This window comes from Nyctereutes procyonoides, unplaced genomic scaffold, assembly GCF_905146905.1.
Source record: "Nyctereutes procyonoides isolate TBG_1078 unplaced genomic scaffold, NYPRO_anot_genome, whole genome shotgun sequence".
NCBI lineage: Eukaryota > Metazoa > Chordata > Mammalia > Carnivora > Canidae > Nyctereutes > Nyctereutes procyonoides.
The window spans coordinates 32175825-32194360 of NW_026575159.1; the positions used below are offsets into that span (position 1 = coordinate 32175825).

Genomic DNA, 18536 nt, shown 5'->3' on the forward strand with positions numbered 1-18536 from the left:
TGTGAAAGCCAAACATCTGCATCGTAGGACTCCGCGTTACCACCTAGAAGAACTGACGCACTCTCACCTCAAGAGGACAGACTCTCCCCCCCGCAGTGCTCTCCGGGGGGTAGACAACCGCCAGAAAGAGCCCTGATGTCCATCAAGCGTCAAGTGCAGACTGTTCGTCAGTAGACAAGTATAGGACTATGAGAGCGAAGCACGCACGACAGTGGGCCACAGCAGGGGGGGATCTGCCAAGCACAGAGTAGAGACAAGAAGCCAGACGCCAAAGCAGGCATGCAGGATTTCATATTCACAAAGTTCCAAAGCAGGTAAAACTAACACGGGTGCTTACAAACCCGGACACCACTTCTCTTTGGCCTTGGCTCCTTATGGTGCCTGATGGAGGGACAGAGGCAGGAAACGAGGGTTTTCATCCAGTTCTGTTTCTGGAACTCGATGCTGGGTATACGGTCACAGGCACTTCATGAAAACGCATCCAGCAGTCGCCCTGTGATCATGCGCTCTTCTGTAGAGCGTTGGCCTCTCTAAAGCCTTTGCGTGGCACATAAAGCAAAGCAAGTGCCTGGAGCCACATGTTGGTTCCTCCTCTTTAACTCCAGAGCCGTGAACGGATACGTCAACTGTGGCAAGTTCCAGGGAGAAAGAATCGAGTCAACACTGGGGTCACCGGGGGAGCAGGACTCGTGAATGAGGGCGGAGGAATTTCAACTCCAGGCCTCTCAAAGAGGCCTCACGTGGATCCTCACTCAGGTGGCCTTGGTTGGCCGGGGCTGTTGGGTGTGCCCACCAGTGAAGGCGGTCACAGATGGCTGTGCCATCCTGCTTGCGACAGGGCGTCCCGCCTGCGCTGGGGAGCAGGTTGGCATTAAGGGTGCATCCACACGTATGTTGTGCCAGGAGCCGGGAACACCTGGCTGAGGGGCCCAGGCAGGAGCTCGTCCTACAGGGGCCGCTGCACATGCAGAAAATCAGGTGAGGGCCACACTTACGGGGCCACTCCACTTCAGGGACTGCGTGATCCCGTGGGTCATAAGCAATTCTATTTCTAGAGCCCTGGAATTCTTAGGACAGATAACGAATGGGGAATTCCTGTGTACAGCATGCGCCAAGGTGCCGTCACACTACGTAGGCAGCGCCGGGGGCAGCGATGAGGTGGCGGTGTAGACAGAAAAACACCTCCAGGACAAGTTGTTCACGGAGTGACCCTGGAGTGGACGTACTCGGGTGTTACCAGTGAGGAGTCCTAGGCAACGTAGAAGCGTTTGCAGATGTAGACGGTGGGCAGGGAGGTGGTACTGGGTGGAGGGTGCTTGAATGTTTGCAAGCAGAAACCCTGAAATCAATGGTTTTCATCTCTATTTTTCTAGGTTTGAATGAACGTGAAATAATTGTTTACAAGAACTGTACATACAACTGCACGTTTTTATACCCATCTGAAGTACCTCCTGAAGCCCCAAGAGCAAAGTATTTCAAAACTAATAGTTACTATTTTGTTCGTTGTTGTAATACTATTAATTGCAATGAAGGAGGACCTTTTAGTCTGGATAATGATATAGTCCTTCAGAAGCCAATTGAAGAGCCTTTATCAGGAATTGTGCGCTTGGGGGAGTCCACATTTTTCCTGAGCGTTGCTTCCATCCTAGTCAGCAACACACTGACATGAGAGGCCCTCTTGGGGGGGGGGGTCTGGTCTGTCCCCCATTCCTCAGAGCAAGTTCACTCCTCTTCCTCCCTGTGAGCCAGGGACACTGACCCACTGGGCTCCCTGTTGGTGGCTTACCCCTTTCCAGCTTGTTTCAAGAAAGGAATAAAGAGCATTATTGTTGGGTGTTGGGTACCGCTCACTGGGAGATTGGGAGATTTCTTGGTGGTTTTAGTATTGGAACAGTTCCTCTATAGACATCGTCTCACAAGTAGACCAAAGCATCCTGTCACTTTAGCAGACAGACATGCAGTCTCCTTATGAACAGCGGGAGAGTGACAGGACAGTGTGCATGTCAGCTGAAAGAGCAGTCCCAGCTGCGCACAGGCTCCCGGCACCTGGGCCACCCGGACTCCATGCTTCCAGGCTCACACAGGGATGATATGTGCAGGAGGGTGCTTGGCTGAGGGAGGGGCACCTGTTGAAGTAGGGGGCACCTGGCTGAAGAAGTGGCCTGCCTGGACTGAGTGGGAGAACACATAGCTGAGAGAGAGGCCCAGTCAAGAGCCTGTCCTAGAGGGACCACTCCACCTGCAGAAAATCAGGTGAGGGCCACACTTCTGGGGCCACTCCACTTTGGGACTATGTGATCCTGTGGGTTGTAAGCAATTCTATTTCAGGCTACCTGTCTGTGGTGGACCCACTGGTTGACGTGGGTGGAAACCTGAGGGGGGAACACCTGCCTGAGGGAGTCCATCTCTCTGGGAGAAATCATTTGTTTTATTGGGGTGACCACCTGTCTGTTGGAACAACTGAGGGGGTGGCAACCCTGCTTGGCGGGGAACCAGGTGAGGTGGGGGATGGCACATGGATCACTTGTTTGGATTCTGACTCCAGCTTTCTGGGGGAATCACGATTGAGGTGGGGCACCCCAGTGAGGAACCATCTTGCAGAGATTGGTCCCCATTTCTAGGAGGCATCACTCAGTCTGGGGAGGGGAAGCTGCCTATGGGTAGGGATGCCAAGCTGAGGTAGGGGGCCCTTGCACCCTGCCATTGCACCTGGCTGGGGAGGGGTCCATCCCCACAAAGGAAATACAAGTCACAGGGGTAAGAGACAATCCCAAGGAGGAAGCGGGAAACACAAAGGTACAGAGGCTGGAGATGCCCGAGTGCTGTAGGTGGGTCGATGGGATGACGCGCTCCACTCCTTCCTGCCCTGGTCCTCGTAGAGGGAGAGGAAAGTAGCCCAGGCCCCTGTCATCTCTTGAAAAGACAAGGACCCATCCATCTTGCTCCTTCCCCAACCCGGGAGGGGGCGAGGGCCCTACCCTGGCCAAGCCACCTGGGCCCCCGGGCCATACCCTGCACCTGCTCTCGACGCCCGGCCACCAGCAGGCCTTGCGCAAGTGGGAGTGAGGCGCCCATCCATCTCTTTCGGCCTCCTACTCCCCCTCCTCCCCCTCCTCCCCCTCCTCCCCCTCCTCCTCCTCCTCCGCCGGCCCTGACCCCTGCGCCGGGTTTCCTGGCCTCGTCCAGGGACAGCTTCCCCCATGACGCGATCGAGTCGCCGCTCCAGGCCTCCGGGCGAGATAAAAGGACTGTGCTGACCGGGGGCGGAGGGAGCATCGGAATGGCCTTCAGGGCACAGGCGCGAGGGTGGCGGGCCGGGCCCTGGCTGGCCCTGAGCAGGGCACGCGCACTGGGCACCCGAGCCGCTCCGGCCCCCAGGGCGGTGCTGCCCCTCGAAGCCGTGCCCCGCTGTCCCGGCAACAAGTGGATGCGGGTGCTGCAGATCTGGAGGCAGCAGGGCTCTGAGAGCCTCCACCTGGAGATGCACCGCACCTTCCAGGAGCTGGGGCCCATTTTCAGGTAAAGCCTTCCTGCCCGCCTCGCTGGGAGCACCCTGCCTGGCTGTCCCTCCCGGCTCCTGAGTCCCCGCGGGTGCAGGGCGCTGCGTGTCCCCAGCGGCCGCCTGGGGGCTGAGCAGTGGCTGCTCCGTGCCCTTGACCCCGGACACCCGCCGGGGCTCTTGTGAGGCTGCAGGGCTCCCCGGACGGTGACCCGAAGGCAGAGGGCAGACGGCCGAGGGCGGACGGCCAAGCGAGAGAGGCTTCCCCGGTTAGACGGCATAGGAGCCCGAGCTCGAGCCCCGTCCACGGCCCAGGAGGACGGAGAGGCCAACGGGAGCCAGGCCGGTGGCTCTGCAGGGGGAGCCCCAGGGAGGCCCCGGCCCCCCAGCAGGGCTCTGAGCTCTGTCCCTCAGGTATGACGTGGGAGGGACACACATGGTGCACGTGATGCTGCCCGAGGACGTGGAGAGGCTGCAGCGAGTGGAGAGCCCTCAGCCCTGGCGGCCGCCCCTGGACCCCTGGCTGGCCTACCGACAGCATCGTGGGCACAAATGCGGCGTGTTCCTGCTGTGAGCGCGAGTGGGGGGGCGGCGTGGGAGGGAGCCGGCAGCCTGCGAGCACCCGGCCCGAGGCCAGTGAGGGGTGGGGAGGCCCGCATGTCCCGGGGCTGGAGAGGGGCAGCAGGGCCACAGGTCAGCAGAGCAGGATGGCCGCTTCCACAAGGGAGCACCCACTCCACCCAGGCCTCTGTAGGTGGCCCGCCCGGGCAGGGTGGCCTTCTCCCTTCCTACAGGTCAGGAGGCCCAGGCCCGGGGGAGTGGAGTCACGGCCAGGTCCCCTTGGGAGTGTGTTCTGGGGCCTTGGGGCCCCCTGGGTCGGCAGCCCTTGGCCCCTGCCCCGTGGGCCCTGGGGTTAGCACAGGGAGCTCAGGAGGGCGAGGCCGGGGTGGGAGGAGGGCGGGCGGCAGAGGGAGGCGCCTTTGTTCAGAAGCTAAACTCTAGGTGGGAGGCCTGGGAGGCTATGAGCCCGCGTGTGCACCCTTGGGTGCGTGTGTGTGTGGTGGGTGTCTGCCCTGGTGTGTGAGTGGGCCCACAAGTATGCTCACTGGTTGGTGCTGTTTTAGGCGTGTGAATGCGTGTGTGTTTGCCCACGATGGCTGCCTTTGGCTTGTGCTCATGCCGCGGTGTGCGTGCTTGAGCGGTGTCTCCACGTGTTGGCATGTGTGCGCGCTTCTGCTCTTTGTGTGTGCACACGTGTGTGTGCGCTTTGGTACCGGCCTGCGTGCCCAAGAGTGTGTCATCTGCACATGTGTGCCCAGTTTTGAGCATCCAGGTGTGTCGTGGGCATGTGCAGGTGGGCATTGTGGGTGTGCTCACGCATGTCGTCTGTGTCAGCGTGCGAGTCTGCCCGGGGCCCGTGTGGCGTGTGCATCTCTCTGGGCGCCCGTGAGCGCGCGCGATCCTTGTCTCTATGTGCAGGCAGCCAGCCGTGGAAACGCTGCTTGTGCTCGCGTGTGCCTGAGAAGGCAGCTCCCTCCACCATCCACCGGACAGACGGACGGACTGACTGACGTACAGCGCCCTGGAGCCGGATGTGCTGACGTGCTCGGGGCCCTGGTTTCCCCGGAGACCATCTGCTCTAATTACTGCTCAGCACCCACTTGGCCAGAACGCTCTCCTCCTCCTCCTCCTCTGCCTCCTTTGCTTCCTCTTAACTCCTCCTCTCCCTCCCCGGCAGCGAGCACCCTCTGGGGGCTTTTGAGCCCCTGTTGCCCCGACACTAGCCCCTGAGGCTTCGGATGTGTGCACCCCACCCCCCGCCTCGCCTCGCTGTCCAATCTCTTAGCCCCTGTGTCCTCTGCCCCTGAGGAGCTGCCAACCTCGGGTCCCTGTCCTGCTCGGTGCCATTTCAAGGGCCATACCCTGTGCCTGCAGTGCTCTCGCCCAGCCTAGAGCTGCAAGTGGGGCCGGTAGTCGCCCCACCCCAGCCCCACCCCCACCCCCACCCCCACCCGTTGTGCTCAGTCCACTTGGGCTCCTCCTGGCCCTGCGGGGCTCTGGGCTTATGGCGGAAGCCCCCGCCGAGGGCCTGCATGAGCGGGTCAGGGTCGCGTTGACTAGAACAACAGCCACCCAGGAGCTCACGGGGCTGACGGGCCGTGGAGACGACTCACCAAGCAGGGAGGATGGTGAAGTGTCTGGCTGGCCGCGGGGTGACCTCGGAAAAACCTCTAGAAGCAGGCTTGGGGCACCCTCAGCCAGGCACAGCCACATGCTCCCTTGAGAGAGGGCCTCTGCGTGCGGTGGCCGCCCGCCCTGTCACAGTGGCCCCTCGGGCCTGACCCCGTGGCAGGAAGGGGCTTTGAATGGCGGAGAGCCGGCTGGGGTCTCTTAGCTGGCAGCCTCGAGCAGCCTGTCCCAGGCGGCGCGGTGCATGGGACACTCCTGGCTGGAAGGGGCCAAGGCAAGGCCGGGCGGGGGCCGCTCCGCTCGCCGTCCCGGCCCCCGGGAGAGCCGGCACTCGGCGCCCAGCCGGGCAGCGGGAGGAGGGGCGCCCCCAGGCTGCGCCAGCCCTGCCCGCGCCCAGGGGCCCCTCGGCGGCATCTGTCCCCGCGCGGAGGCCCCGGAGGAGGAAGAGACCTGGCGCCCTCGAACGCCGTCGCCCTGGAGGAGGGCTGCTGCCCGCGGGGTGGTCTTCCCCCGGCCCCGGGCAGGCCCGGGCGAGGGGGACGGGGAGCCACGGAGACGAGCGGGACTCCCCGACCCCACGGGCGCCCGGCCCTTCATCGCCCTCACCGCGCGAGGACGCCCAGCTCACGGGCCCCGGGGAGGACCCAGCAAGGTGGCACAGGCTGCGCGGGCACTGACTGGGCGGGGATGGCTTCTCCCGCCGCCTGACAGTCGCTGCTTTATCAGAGGCCCTACTCCGTGGTGGCCCACGGTGGCCGGCAGGCCTGGGATGGCCGCTCCCCCGCAGGGAGTATGCGTGTGTCGCTCTGTGCAGCGGGGCGCACGGCTCTGCCCCTCTTCCAGCGGCCCTGGCAGGGAGCACTGAGCTCGGCCCAGCCTCGCAGCCCGTCCAGGGCAGAGGCGCCGCCCGATCGGGTGGGCACCCCGCCTCCCGTGCCCACCCCCACCCCCGCCTAAGGACCTTGGGGTGGGGGGACCTGCGCAGCTTGGAATCGCCCTGCCATTAAAGGGGGTCTTGGCCCCGCCCGAGCCGCCCCTGGTTCCAGCCGTTCCGGGGATGGACACCAAGTAGGACCGTCCTCCGAGGGTCCTGCCCTTCTGTGGTTTCTTCCGCTTACCCGCGCACGGCCCCCCTCCGTGCCCAGGGCCATGTGCGGCGTTCACTGCCTGGCCTGGGGGTCCCTGGAAGATGCCCGGGACGGGAATCCCCAGCCTCGCGGGGCTCGGCTTCCTCGGCTTCTCCCGCTCCTGCTGCACAGGACGCGTCGTTCCACCTTCACCTCAGCCATGGCCTTCCAAAGTCCCCGTTCTGTGGGGTCCCAACGCAACCTCTTGCCCCGTCGGGTCCTACACCTCGCGTCCTCTCCCCCAGGTATGGGGACCCACCCTCCCGACCCCTGGGGGCTGCTGTGCCCGCTGTGCCCTTGCCCATCATTCTACCCGTTTTCCACGTTGAAGATGTCCTGCCCTTTGTGCCAGCCACGCCGGGCAATTCTTTTCTACATGTTTGTGTGGATTTATAGTTTCTAGGAGGGGAAGGACTGAAACAGACTCATCGGCCTCATGAGGTGGCCAGAACCTGAATACCCGGGCTGGAGGCGGGACTGGGGGGTGGAGGACCCGTGTCACACGCCGTCCTGGTGCCCTGGGGGAGCAAGGGGCACACGGCATGCGCCGCAGCCTCCCGCCTGCATTGTGCCATCACGCTCTGTGTGTAGATGTTTTTTCACTTTCTTGCAGAAATATTTGCCCGCCTACTAGTAAGAGAGGTCCAGAGTGGCTCTTTCCTCGTGTAGCGTACCCTTTGGGCTGCAAAATATTCTGGAATTCGACGGTGGGATGACTGCACAGCATTGTGAATATACTCGCCAACACTGAATTTCAGCCTTTCAAATGCTCAATCTTAGGTTATGTTAATTCTCTGTAAGTGAAAATCAGGTATAAAAATGGAGGAGAGACGAGGGCAAAAGGAGGAGAACGTTTTGTTCCCTTCACATCTCTTTAGTGACAGCAGCCCAGAAGTCTCCGTCACGTCAAGGTGCTCGGCAGTGGCCCTGAGCTCCTTACCCTCCTCAGAGGTCAGCGTCAGGGAGTCCTTCTCACACGGGTGTGAAGAAGTTGCCGCTTTGAGGGAGGATTCCGATTCATACGGGACTTGTCCGGCTGCCCCACGCAAAGGCACTGGGCACAGTCCCTAACGTCAGGCGCTGCTGGTCCATGTGCCACTTTATTGCCAATTCACTCTCCTGCGGTCATCGTCCCGACCTGAGCCGGGAAGCGTGGAGTCCGGGTGGCTCAGGTGCCGGGGGCCTGAGCGCAGCTGGGACTGCACTTTCAGCTGACATGCACACTGTCCTGTCACTCTCGCGCTGTTCATTAGGAGACTGCATGTCTGTCTGCTAAAGTGACAGGATGCTTTGGTCTACTTGTGAGACGATGTCTATAGAGGAACTGTTCCAATACTAAAACCACCAAGAAATCTCCCAATCTCCCAGTGAGCAGTACCCAACACCCAACAATAATGTTCTTTATTCCTTTCTTGAAATAAGCTGGAAAGGGGTAGGCCACCAACAGGGAGCCCAGTGGGTCAGTGTCCCTGGCTCACAGGGAGGAAGAGGAGTGAACTTGCTCTGAGGAATGGGGGACAGACCAGACACCCCCCCCCCAAGAGGGCCTCTCATGTCAGTGTGTTGCTGACTAGGATGGAAGCAACGCTCAGGAAAAATGTGGACTCCCCCAAGCGCACGGCTCCTTCTAACTCTTCCTCAATTGGGTAATCCGGGATGATATCCCTCTCCAAATTCGTAGGTCCCCCCTCATTGCAAGTCATAGCACTACAACAACGAACAAAATAGAAACTATTAGTTTTCATAATTCTACTGGCTTCAGGAGGTTCTTCAGATCGGTATAAAAACGTGCAGTTGTATGTACAGTTCTTGTAAACGAAGAGTTCCCGAACATTCAAACCTACAAAAGTAGAGATGAAAACCACTGATTTCAGGGTTTCTGCTTGCAAACATTCAAGCACCCTCCACCCAGTACCACCTCCCTGCCCACCGTCTACATCTGCAAACGCTTCTACGTTGCCTAGGACTCCTCACTGATAACACCCGAGTACGTCCACTCCAGGGTCACTCCGTGAACAACTTGTCCTGGAGGTGTTTTTCTGTCTACACCGCCACCTCATCGCTGCCCCCGGCGCTGCCTACGTAGTGTGACGGCACCTTGGCGCATGCTGTACACAGGAATTCCCCATTCGTTATCTGTCCTAAGAATTCCAGGGCTCTAGAAATAGAATTGCTTATGACCCACGGGATCACGCAGTCCCTGAAGTGGAGTGGCCCCGTAAGTGTGGCCCTCACCTGATTTTCTGCATGTGCAGCGGCCCCTGTAGGACGAGCTCCTGCCTGGGCCCCTCAGCCAGGTGTTCCCGGCTCCTGGCACAACATACGTGTGGATGCACCCTTAATGCCAACCTGCTCCCCAGCGCAGGCGGGACGCCCTGTCGCAAGCAGGATGGCACAGCCATCTGTGACCGCCTTCACTGGTGGGCACACCCAACAGCCCCGGCCAACCAAGGCCACCTGAGTGAGGATCCACGTGAGGCCTCTTTGAGAGGCCTGGAGTTGAAATTCCTCCGCCCTCATTCACGAGTCCTGCTCCCCCGGTGACCCCAGTGTTGACTCGATTCTTTCTCCCTGGAACTTGCCACAGTTGACGTATCCGTTCACGGCTCTGGAGTTAAAGAGGAGGAACCAACATGTGGCTCCAGGCACTTGCTTTGCTTTATGTGCCACGCAAAGGCTTTAGAGAGGCCAACGCTCTACAGAAGAGCGCATGATCACAGGGCGACTGCTGGATGCGTTTTCATGAAGTGCCTGTGACCGTATACCCAGCATCGAGTTCCAGAAACAGAACTGGATGAAAACCCTCGTTTCCTGCCTCTGTCCCTCCATCAGGCACCATAAGGAGCCAAGGCCAAAGAGAAGTGGTGTCCGGGTTTGTAAGCACCCGTGTTAGTTTTACCTGCTTTGGAACTTTGTGAATATGAAATCCTGCATGCCTGCTTTGGCGTCTGGCTTCTTGTCTCTACTCTGTGCTTGGCAGATCCCCCCCTGCTGTGGCCCACTGTCGTGCGTGCTTCGCTCTCATAGTCCTATACTTGTCTACTGACGAACAGTCTGCACTTGACGCTTGATGGACATCAGGGCTCTTTCTGGCGGTTGTCTACCCCCCGGAGAGCACTGCGGGGGGGAGAGTCTGTCCTCTTGAGGTGAGAGTGCGTCAGTTCTTCTAGGTGGTAACGCGGAGTCCTACGATGCAGATGTTTGGCTTTCACAGATGTTGAAGACTCTTCCAGGCCTCTAGTACCTGTTTATCCTCCGAAGGAGCGCATGCACTTCAAAACCTTCGCCACCACATGAGTGGTCACCTGTGAATGTTCAGTGGTGCCTTTTGGGGTTACTGCATCGTGGTTTCATGTTGCATTTCCACCGATACGATGTTGGGCATCTTTCCACATATTTATTAGACACTGGGATATCGTTTTCTGGTAAACAGCCTTCAAGTGTTTTGCTCATATTTCCACCCAATGATCTGCTAGTTCAGTTACTGATTTGTAGGACGAAGTTCACTCTATAAAGTGAACACAAGGCCCTGGGCACACAGTGTGGGAAGTGGTTGGTCTTCATCTGCCGTTTCCAGTTTCACCGTCGTATCGGTATCGTCTCTGGGGCAGAGGTTGTGAATTTCTAAGGAATCCCATTCACAAGTCTTCCCACATGTGACGACCACTGAATTGTTCAGTTTTCTTAAATTTGTCATTACCCACGGATACAAAGATATTCTACATTTCCCTTTGAAAAGAATAAAAAAAATCCTCTCTTCTGTTATTTACATATTTATTTTATTATTATTATTTTTTAAAGATTTTAATTATTCATGAGAGACACACAGAGAGAGCGAGAGGCAGAGATCCAGGCAGAGGGAGAAGCAGGCCCCATGTGGGGAACCCGACGTGGGACTCGATCCGCGTCTCCAGGATCTTGCCCTGGACGATGGCAGGCGTGAAACCTTTGAGCCACCCAGGGATCCCTTGGAAAGTGTTCTCAACTATCATCTTTAAAAGGTGTTTAAATTCAATTTAGGTAACATATACCGTGTGATTGGTTTCAGAGACAGAATGCAATGATTCGTCAGATGCATGTGACAACCGGTGCTCATTACAGCAAGCGTGCTCCTCAACGCCCATGACCCAGTAAGCGCACGTCTCCACCCTCCTCCCCTGCAAAAACCCTCGGTCTGTTTCCTTCATTTAAAGTCCCTTATGGTTTTGTTTTCATCTTATTGTGTTCTTCCTTCCCTTTCCCTATGTTCATGTGTTTTGTTTCTTAAATTCCACAAATGCAGGAGATCCTATGGCATTTGTCTTTCTCGGACTTATTTCGCTCAGCATGATACCCTCTGGTTGCATCCGCGCCCTGGCCAATGGCGAGAGTTCATTCTTTCTGATGGCTGAGTAACACTCCACTCTGTGTAGCGACCACATCCTCTTTATCCGTCCATCTGGACTCTTTCCATAGTTCGGGTCTTGTGGACGCTGCTGCTCTAAACACTGGGGTGCACGTGCCCCTTCAACTCACTGTTCGTATTCTTTGCACAAGTAGGTACCTAGTAGCCCCTTGTTCTTTTGAGTTTTACGTGGAGATCTACAAAGCGCCTGAGGCTGCTTCCGTTGTGCAAAGCCCACCTAGGGAATAGGATCTCATCTCCCCACCCCTGGTGAGTGCAGACCAGCATCCTTCCCCGATACCTGCAGGGCCAACGTTGTCAGAAAGTCCGTAAATAGATGCATGTGAGATCTCTTTTCTCCTTTATATAGGTCTGTTTTTTCAATCTTGACACCAGCATCAGACTGTCTGAATTGACAAAATGATGGAAGTAACCTTGAGAGTTGAGCATGCAAGTCCTCCACCTTCTCCCTTCTTCCACACGATTGCCTTGGACATTCCTGTCTCTTCAATTTTGCATAAACGTTTGAATACTTGGAATCAGCTTGCACACACACACTCTTGCCCACGCACACACTCACACTGACCTGCTGGACTCTGACTGGAATTTCATGGAATTTGTAGGTTAATTTGGGGACAAGAGCCATCTTACCCCTACTGGGTCTCACACTCTGTAAGCTTGGTGTATCCCTTTAAGTCTTCCATTTCAATCCTGTTTTTGCTCTTTCGATGTGGAAAATTTTTTTTTAAGATTTTATTTAGTTATTCATGAGAGGCACAGAGAGAGAGAGAGAGAGAGAGAGAGAGAGAGACAGGCAGAGGGAGAAGGAGGCTCCATGCAGGGAGCCTGACCTGGGACTCGATCCTGGCACACGCCAAACTGCTGAGCCACCCAGGGGCCTCCCATTCCTCGTTTGTGAACGGCTTTATGCACACCTTCTGTAGCAGAGTTCACAAACAAGAGCCCGCAGGACAACCCAGTCCACCAGCTGTATCTATCAGTAAAGATTTGTTGGAACATAGGAGCCATGGGTATGTTTACTCGTCCTCTCTGGCTGTTTCCATCGCCTCAGAGGCAGTGCTGGGTACTTGCAACGAGGACCAGGTGGCTTTCCAAGCTGACACGTTTGCTCTCTGATCCTTTACAGAGACTTTGTCCAGCTCGGGTGTAGAGCTGTAGCAAGCTTTGTCACTTTGCTGCAGCACCTAGACTCTATGGCGAGAGATGTGTTAAGGGCAATCACACTGTGACTGTGGATCTACTTACAGTTCCCAAATGCTATGGAGGATTTTCTGTTACTTCATCCTGTTACGGGGCACGTGTGCATCTACACAGAGGTTTTATCCAGGTTTTCTTACCCCTTCCTCTCTGTACAGTGCTGCCCATCACACCAGTAACGCTCTCGTATTAATGTTCGCCTTGCTTCTGTGTGTGCTTAAGAGCTTTCCCCTGACAATATTTAAGTTGTACCCTGTGTTTATATATGTTTTGCAAACTTTTTTACATTCTCATTTTAAAACACATCTCTAGGGGCAGCCCGGGTGGCTCAGTGGTTTGGCGCCGCCTTCGGCCCAGGGCGTGATCCTGGAGACCCGGGATCGAGTCCCACGTTGGGCTCCCTGCATGGAGCCTGCTTTTCCCTCTGCCTGTGTCTCCTCCTCTCTCTCTCTGTCATGAATAAATAAGTAAAATATTTTTTAAAAAGCACATCTGTACAAAGCAGAATATATTTTGCTAATTCTGAAACTCTTGGGTTTTTAATTATATCTATTTTATTATTAACATAAATAATAGGTTAGATTCTAAATTGCTTTTCCATTCAACATTTTACTTTTGATAATGTAAAATCCTAGCACTTGCAGGAAATACCTAAAGATCCCGTGTAGCTTTACTCAGTCACTTCCATGGTAACATCTTGCAAGACCATAGTGCAGTATCCCAACCAGGACACTGGCTTCCAAAATAGTAAAGAAAAAAGACAGTTTTATCACCACACTCGCCCTCATATGAACGCACTGACGTCTTTCCCAGCAAGATGCCCCGCTAGGGACTCCCCTACCCACGTGCACAAGACGCTTGTCTCAGTTGGTCATTTCTAGAATGGTCTCTAACAGGGAACATGGATTGTCACCTCTGTAGGTGGCTGCTTCTCCTTCAGTGTCATCCTCCAGACATGCATTCAGGTTGATGGATCAATACCCGCTTTTTACTGCCGAGGAACACCCTCGGGGTGGCTGTACCATGGTTTCTTTACCCTTTAGGCACTGAAGAGCAGCCAGGATGTTTCCAGGGGTGACATGTTACCGATAAAGTAGTTGCGAAAAACCACGTGTTGTTTTATTTAATTACTCCGGGGAAAATACTCGGAAGTGCAACCTGGGAGAATGTATGGGAGCTGCAGATTTAGATTTTAAGAAACAAGACTGCGCTCCCCACCTCGGCTGCCCCATTTTTCACTGCCACTGGCAATGTATGAAAACCTCGTTTCTTTACCACGCTGGCCAGCATTTGCTGTGGTCACTATTTTTCACTTTGGCCACTCTGATGCCCAACCTCGAATTGTGGTTTTCAATGGTCATTTCCCTACCGGCCGAGGATGTTGAAATCCTGCTCGTGGGTTCATCTGCGACGTGTGAACCCACGTCGGTGAAACGTCTCTTCATCTCCTTGCCCTTGCTCTCGGGAGGCTGTCTGCATTTCTGCTGTTGAGTTGTGAGACTTCTGTATACACCCAAGACCTGTGTTTCGTCAGGTACGTGGTTTGCATACTTTCCCTCCCGGTCCGTAGCTTTGCCTTTCCCTCCTCTGAACAGGACCTCCTTCCACACAGAAGTATCTACAGTTGGTGACATCTCACGTCCCCAGGTCCCTGTTTGTAGGTCATCCTTTATATCAAGGCTACGCACGCTTTGAGTAGCCAGAGAGGCCAAAGATTCTCTCCTATGCGCTCTCTTTTTCTTGTGGTTTTAGATTTTTGCATTTTACATTTAGCTCATGCAGCCCTTTGAGGTATTTGTTGATATGATTTGAGATTTAGGGCAAGGTTCACTTTTGCCAGATCGAGCTGAAAGGCTCTATTTCCCCAGCATCCGTGTCTGCGTCGTTGCGGGATATCACGTGGGTAAATCTGTGTGGAACTCGTTCTGGGGTCTCTCGGTTGGGTCCTGTAGACTGGTCAGTCCAGCCACGGATACACCGATGAGTCTGTGGGGCAAAGCTCAGTGTCTGAGGTTCGGAAGTGTTCTGTAGAGGTCTTTGGTTTACTTACACAACCCCGAAGTCAGAAACTCACATGAAGGAGAAAATATCCGAGCGTTGCAGCCCTCTGAAGGCTCTCGTAAATTCTCTGCGTTGGCGTCCACCAGGGTCACGTAGGACGAGCGAGCCCCGAAGCCCTCGGGGATGAGTTTTTATTAAACGCAGGTGTTTTAGCTTCCATGAGTGCGGGAGGAGCTGAGAGACGACGAGTCTCAACGGCAGGCTGGTGATCAGAAGGCCAGTCCAGAACCAGGTCTACCCGAAGCTCAGGCTGGGGGGCGAGGGAAAGAGCCCACGTGGCAGGAAAACACGGACGCCACGCTTCTCTGCCCTCCCGTTCCGGCCCACCCAGAGGAACCCTTCTGGAGACTCTCTGAAGTGCTCGTCCACACACCTGTCGCCTATGCAGGCCAGCAGCCGAGCAACTACCGCGCTCTTAGGAACCGCTCCTGGTCTAGAGGCCCAGCAATGGGGACGGGGGCTGGAAACGGAGCAGCACGAAGCGAGGAAGGCTGGAGTCCCCTGGCGTCCACCACTGCGTGAGACCACAACGAGCTTCCAGAGCATCGGCCTCTCTTCCCTGAGCCCTGCCGGCCTCAGGCGAGCTCTCTCTGGGCCAAGTATACCCCAGAGCCATAGAGGGTGAGGTGTGGGGAAAGAGAGTCCCCAGCCCCCGGGAGCAGTCATCCCACCTCGGCCACGCACGACTCACCGGGTCTCCCGGACGGGCCGCTGTAGCGCGGCCCTGGTGGTGGTCCTTCTCCTTCTGTGATGCAAGGGCCTGACAAGCCGTGGGTGCCAAGCCCCCTGCTGCAAAGCCAGCTGCCCGGAGTAAACCAACCCCCAGGCGCTGACCAGGTGAAGAGCCAGCACAGACACACCCACGCCACCCGAGGCTCCTCTGCTTTCAAGATCTTGGTTGGTTTCCGGAGGTGACCACTCGGGTCTCCTGGTTTTCCTGTCCCGTGCTCTCAACTCCTCTCCTTCTGGTTTAGCTGCGCCGGTGAATGATGTGCCCGAGAATCCCTAGGTCCCCCACCTCAACCCCAAGAAAAGCAGAACCCCAAGCCCGTGCGGTCCCTCTGCTCCCCAGGACTTGGACGTGCGCCTCCAGGCTGCCCTGCCAGCTCCAGGACTTGTAAGTGCCGGGCCCTAGCATCCCGAGGTTTCCCGATGGCCCCCGCTGAGGGCGCCCTGCAATCCCGTTAAGAACCATGGGGCCGTTCCGGCCACGTCACCACCCATTCACAGGCCGAGACCCGCACAGGACAGGTGCCCGGTGCAGGGACAGAGGCCGGATTGGAGCTCCTACCTGAGTCCCCAGTGGGCAGATGCCCGCGAGGTACGGCAGTTGGCACAACCCTGAGAGAGCAGCGAGAGGACTGTTCTGCAGAAGGCTCGGGACACAGAAGGGCAGGGGATGATGTGGAGAGACGCTGGGGGGCACAGGGCCTGGGGACACGCCCTGAGCAGAGCCGCAGACTAGGCCTCTAGGCCCGGTGCAGAGACAGAACCGATTGGGTCCCGGGGCTCAAACTGACAAAATCAGAAGGCGTGAGAAAGCAGTACTTACGGATAGAGATGGTCAAACAGCGCCGGATGTGATAGGGACACGTCCTAATTTGAGGACAGTTGAAATTGTTGATATCCCAGCAATCGTGGCATTTCAAACTATAGGTCCCTGGAAGAGACTCAGCAGCATCAGGCTCAGGCTCCACATGCAACTTCCCCCGACCCCAACCCTGGGCCCCGGACCCTGGACCCCTACCCCCTGCCTGAGAGGACGTCTGCTCTGGCAGGGATTAGCTTCCAGCAGGGGCCAGGCGGTGTTCCTGTCCTCAGAGGCCGGGATATGGAAGTCTGTGCTCTGCTCACAGGCTTCGTCTGTCCCAGGAGGCCTGACAGTCACAAGAGGCCGTGCGCCCCCAGGCCCCCATGTGCCTGGACTCAGCCACCTCCCCCTGCTCGGGCTAGAATCGCCCCCCTGCCCTCTGGAGCTCAGGGGCACTCAGTCCACCCCGTGCCACCGAGGACATGACGAAGGACCTCCCTGCTGGCTAAGGTGACAAGGTCCTCTCGAACCCTTTCCCTGACTCTGGAGGACAGTAAATTCTCGTCGCCTCCAACACCGCCGGAGGCTCTGATACTCACAACTGGACACGGATACGTTTTGATTGCTGACCAAGGGCAACCCGAGGGCGAGGAGCAAGGCCCAGAGGAGCATCATTTCCTGCAGGGACTGGAACCTACGGAGAGGAGACAGTGTGCGTGTGGGCAGCTCCCCGGGGGCGGAGAGCACCTCCCGGGGTGTGTGTGTGCAGGGTGCAGGGCTCCCGGGAGGGTCAGCAGCCAGCAGCAGCACCAGCCACCTGCACCTGCCTCCCTGCAGACCCGCCCTTCAGGGGAGGGGACCGGGAGGTGCGGCGCCTTGGGGGAGGGAACCCGGGGGGTGGGGCCCGTCGGGGGAGGGGACCCTGGGGTGGGCCCGTCGGGGAGGGTGCCCGGGATGGGCCCATCGGGGGAGGGGACCCGGGGGGTGGGCCCGTCGGGGGAGGGGACCCTGGGGGTGGGCCCGTCGGGGAGGGGACCCTGGGGTGGGCCCGTCGGGGAGGGTGCCCGGGGATGGGGCCCATCGGGGGAGGGGACCCGGGGGGTGGGGCCCGTCGGGGGAGGGGACCCTGGGGGTGGGCCCGTCGGGGAGGGTACCCTGGGGGTGGGCCCGTCGGGGGAGGGGACCCTGGGGGTGGGCCCGTCGGGGGAGGGTGCCCGGGGATGGGGCCCGTCGGGGGAGGGGACCCGGGGGGTGCGGCGCCTTGGGGGAGGGAACCCGGGGGGTGGGGCCCGTCGGGGGAGGGGACCCTGGGGGTGGGCCCGTCGGGGGAGGGTGCCCGGGGATGGGGCCCGTCGGGGGAGGGGACCCGGGGGGTGGGGCCCGTCGGGGGAGCGCGTCAGGCCAGTTTGGCGCGCTCCGCGGTCCCTCAAGACCGTCCCGCCCCACCCCCACCCCCGCAGCTCCTGCCCCTCCCCCGCACACGCGGCCCCAAGGCGACCTTCCAGAACCTTCGGAGCCTCGGCCGCCACCAGCGAGCGCGACGACGCTCAGGCCCACGCTCGCGCTCCCCCCGCGGCGCGTCCCCACGGGGTCTCCGGCCGCGCACGAGTCCCGCCAGGCCCTGCGCCGCTGCGCACGCGCCCTGGCCCGAGGCCTTCTAGAAGGGTCGGCGGGCAGGACGCCCCGCCCTCGCAGCCCGGCGGGTTCCGGCCGTTCCAGAAGGTTCCCGGAGGTTCTGGGCGGAGCCCCCCGGGCTGGCAGCGCGTCGTCCCTACAGCAGGTGCGGTGCGTGCGGTCGCGGCCAGCGGGTTCCAGAAGGTTCTGGCGTGGGCGGGGCTCCGCGGCGGGGCGTGCACCCGGCCCCCGGCCCCCCCGGCCCCTCCCGGCCCCCCCGGCCCCGGCCCCCCCCAGCCCCCCGGCCCCCGGCCCCGCGGCCCCCCGGCCCCCCGGCCCCCCCCCGCCCCCCGGCCCCGGCCCCCCCAGCCCCCCGGCCCCCGGCCCCGCGGCCCCCCGGCCCCCCGGCCCTGGCCTGCTTCCGCGCGTCGTGCTCTGGGCCTTGGCGCTCGCGCTCCGGGCCGTGCTGCGCGCCCGCTCCCGGGGCCGCCCTGCGCCGCCTCCCCTCCGTCGGGTCTGCTAGGAAGGCGGGGCCGCCGTCCGGCCCGGCGGGGGACACGCACCACCGCGGGCCTCTCCGCGCGGGGCTCGCAGCGGGGCTGTCGCGCCGGGGCCGGGGCCGGGGCCGGGGCCCCGAGGCCGTGGGGGAGCGGGAGGCAGGGCGAGGGCCTCGAGGCAGCCCCGTGCGCTGCTTCTTACCGCGCATCTCCCGTCCCCGCTGGACCGCGAGACGCCGTGGGGTCGTGCGCGGGTGCGTGGGTGCAGGTTCCCGGGGCCGCGGCGGACAAGCGCTGTGACGGCGCTGCCAGACCCCGTCGTGCTGCGCGGGGAGGGACGGTTCCTGCAGGTGCAGGTTCCAGGTGCGCAGGCCTTGGCTTCCGAGCCTCGCCGCGGGTCACCACGCCCGGGGCT

The 18536-nt window shown here is 59.2% G+C and overlaps 1 protein-coding gene across 1 annotated transcript; it reads right to left on the bottom strand.

Moving 5' to 3' along the window:
• Positions 1 to 8366: 8366 nt before the first annotated feature.
• Positions 8367 to 16682, bottom strand: LOC129502443 (glycosyl-phosphatidylinositol-anchored molecule-like protein). The gene is made up of 3 exons (XM_055314047.1): positions 16610 to 16682; positions 16032 to 16139; positions 8367 to 8656 (listed from the first exon to the last, which is right to left on the bottom strand). The coding sequence occupies exons 1-3, from the start codon at positions 16680 to 16682 to the stop codon at positions 8367 to 8369; spliced, it is 471 nt and encodes a 156-aa protein (XP_055170022.1).
• Between the last annotated feature and the right edge of the window lie 1854 nt (positions 16683 to 18536).

Excerpts from the sequence above, each read along its gene's own strand:
- LOC129502443 (XM_055314047.1), bottom strand. The coding sequence starts at position 16,682 with ATGCTCCTCTGGGCCTTGCTCCTCGCCCTCGGGTTGCCCTTGGTCAGC. Across the intron at positions 16,140-16,609 it reads AAACGTATCCGTGTCCAGTT|GGACCTATAGTTTGAAATGC; the intron begins GTGAGTATCAGA and ends AGTCTCTTCCAG. Across the intron at positions 8,657-16,031 it reads CTGTTTGACCATCTCTATCC|GTTTGAATGTTCGGGAACTC; the intron begins GTAAGTACTGCT and ends CTACTTTTGTAG.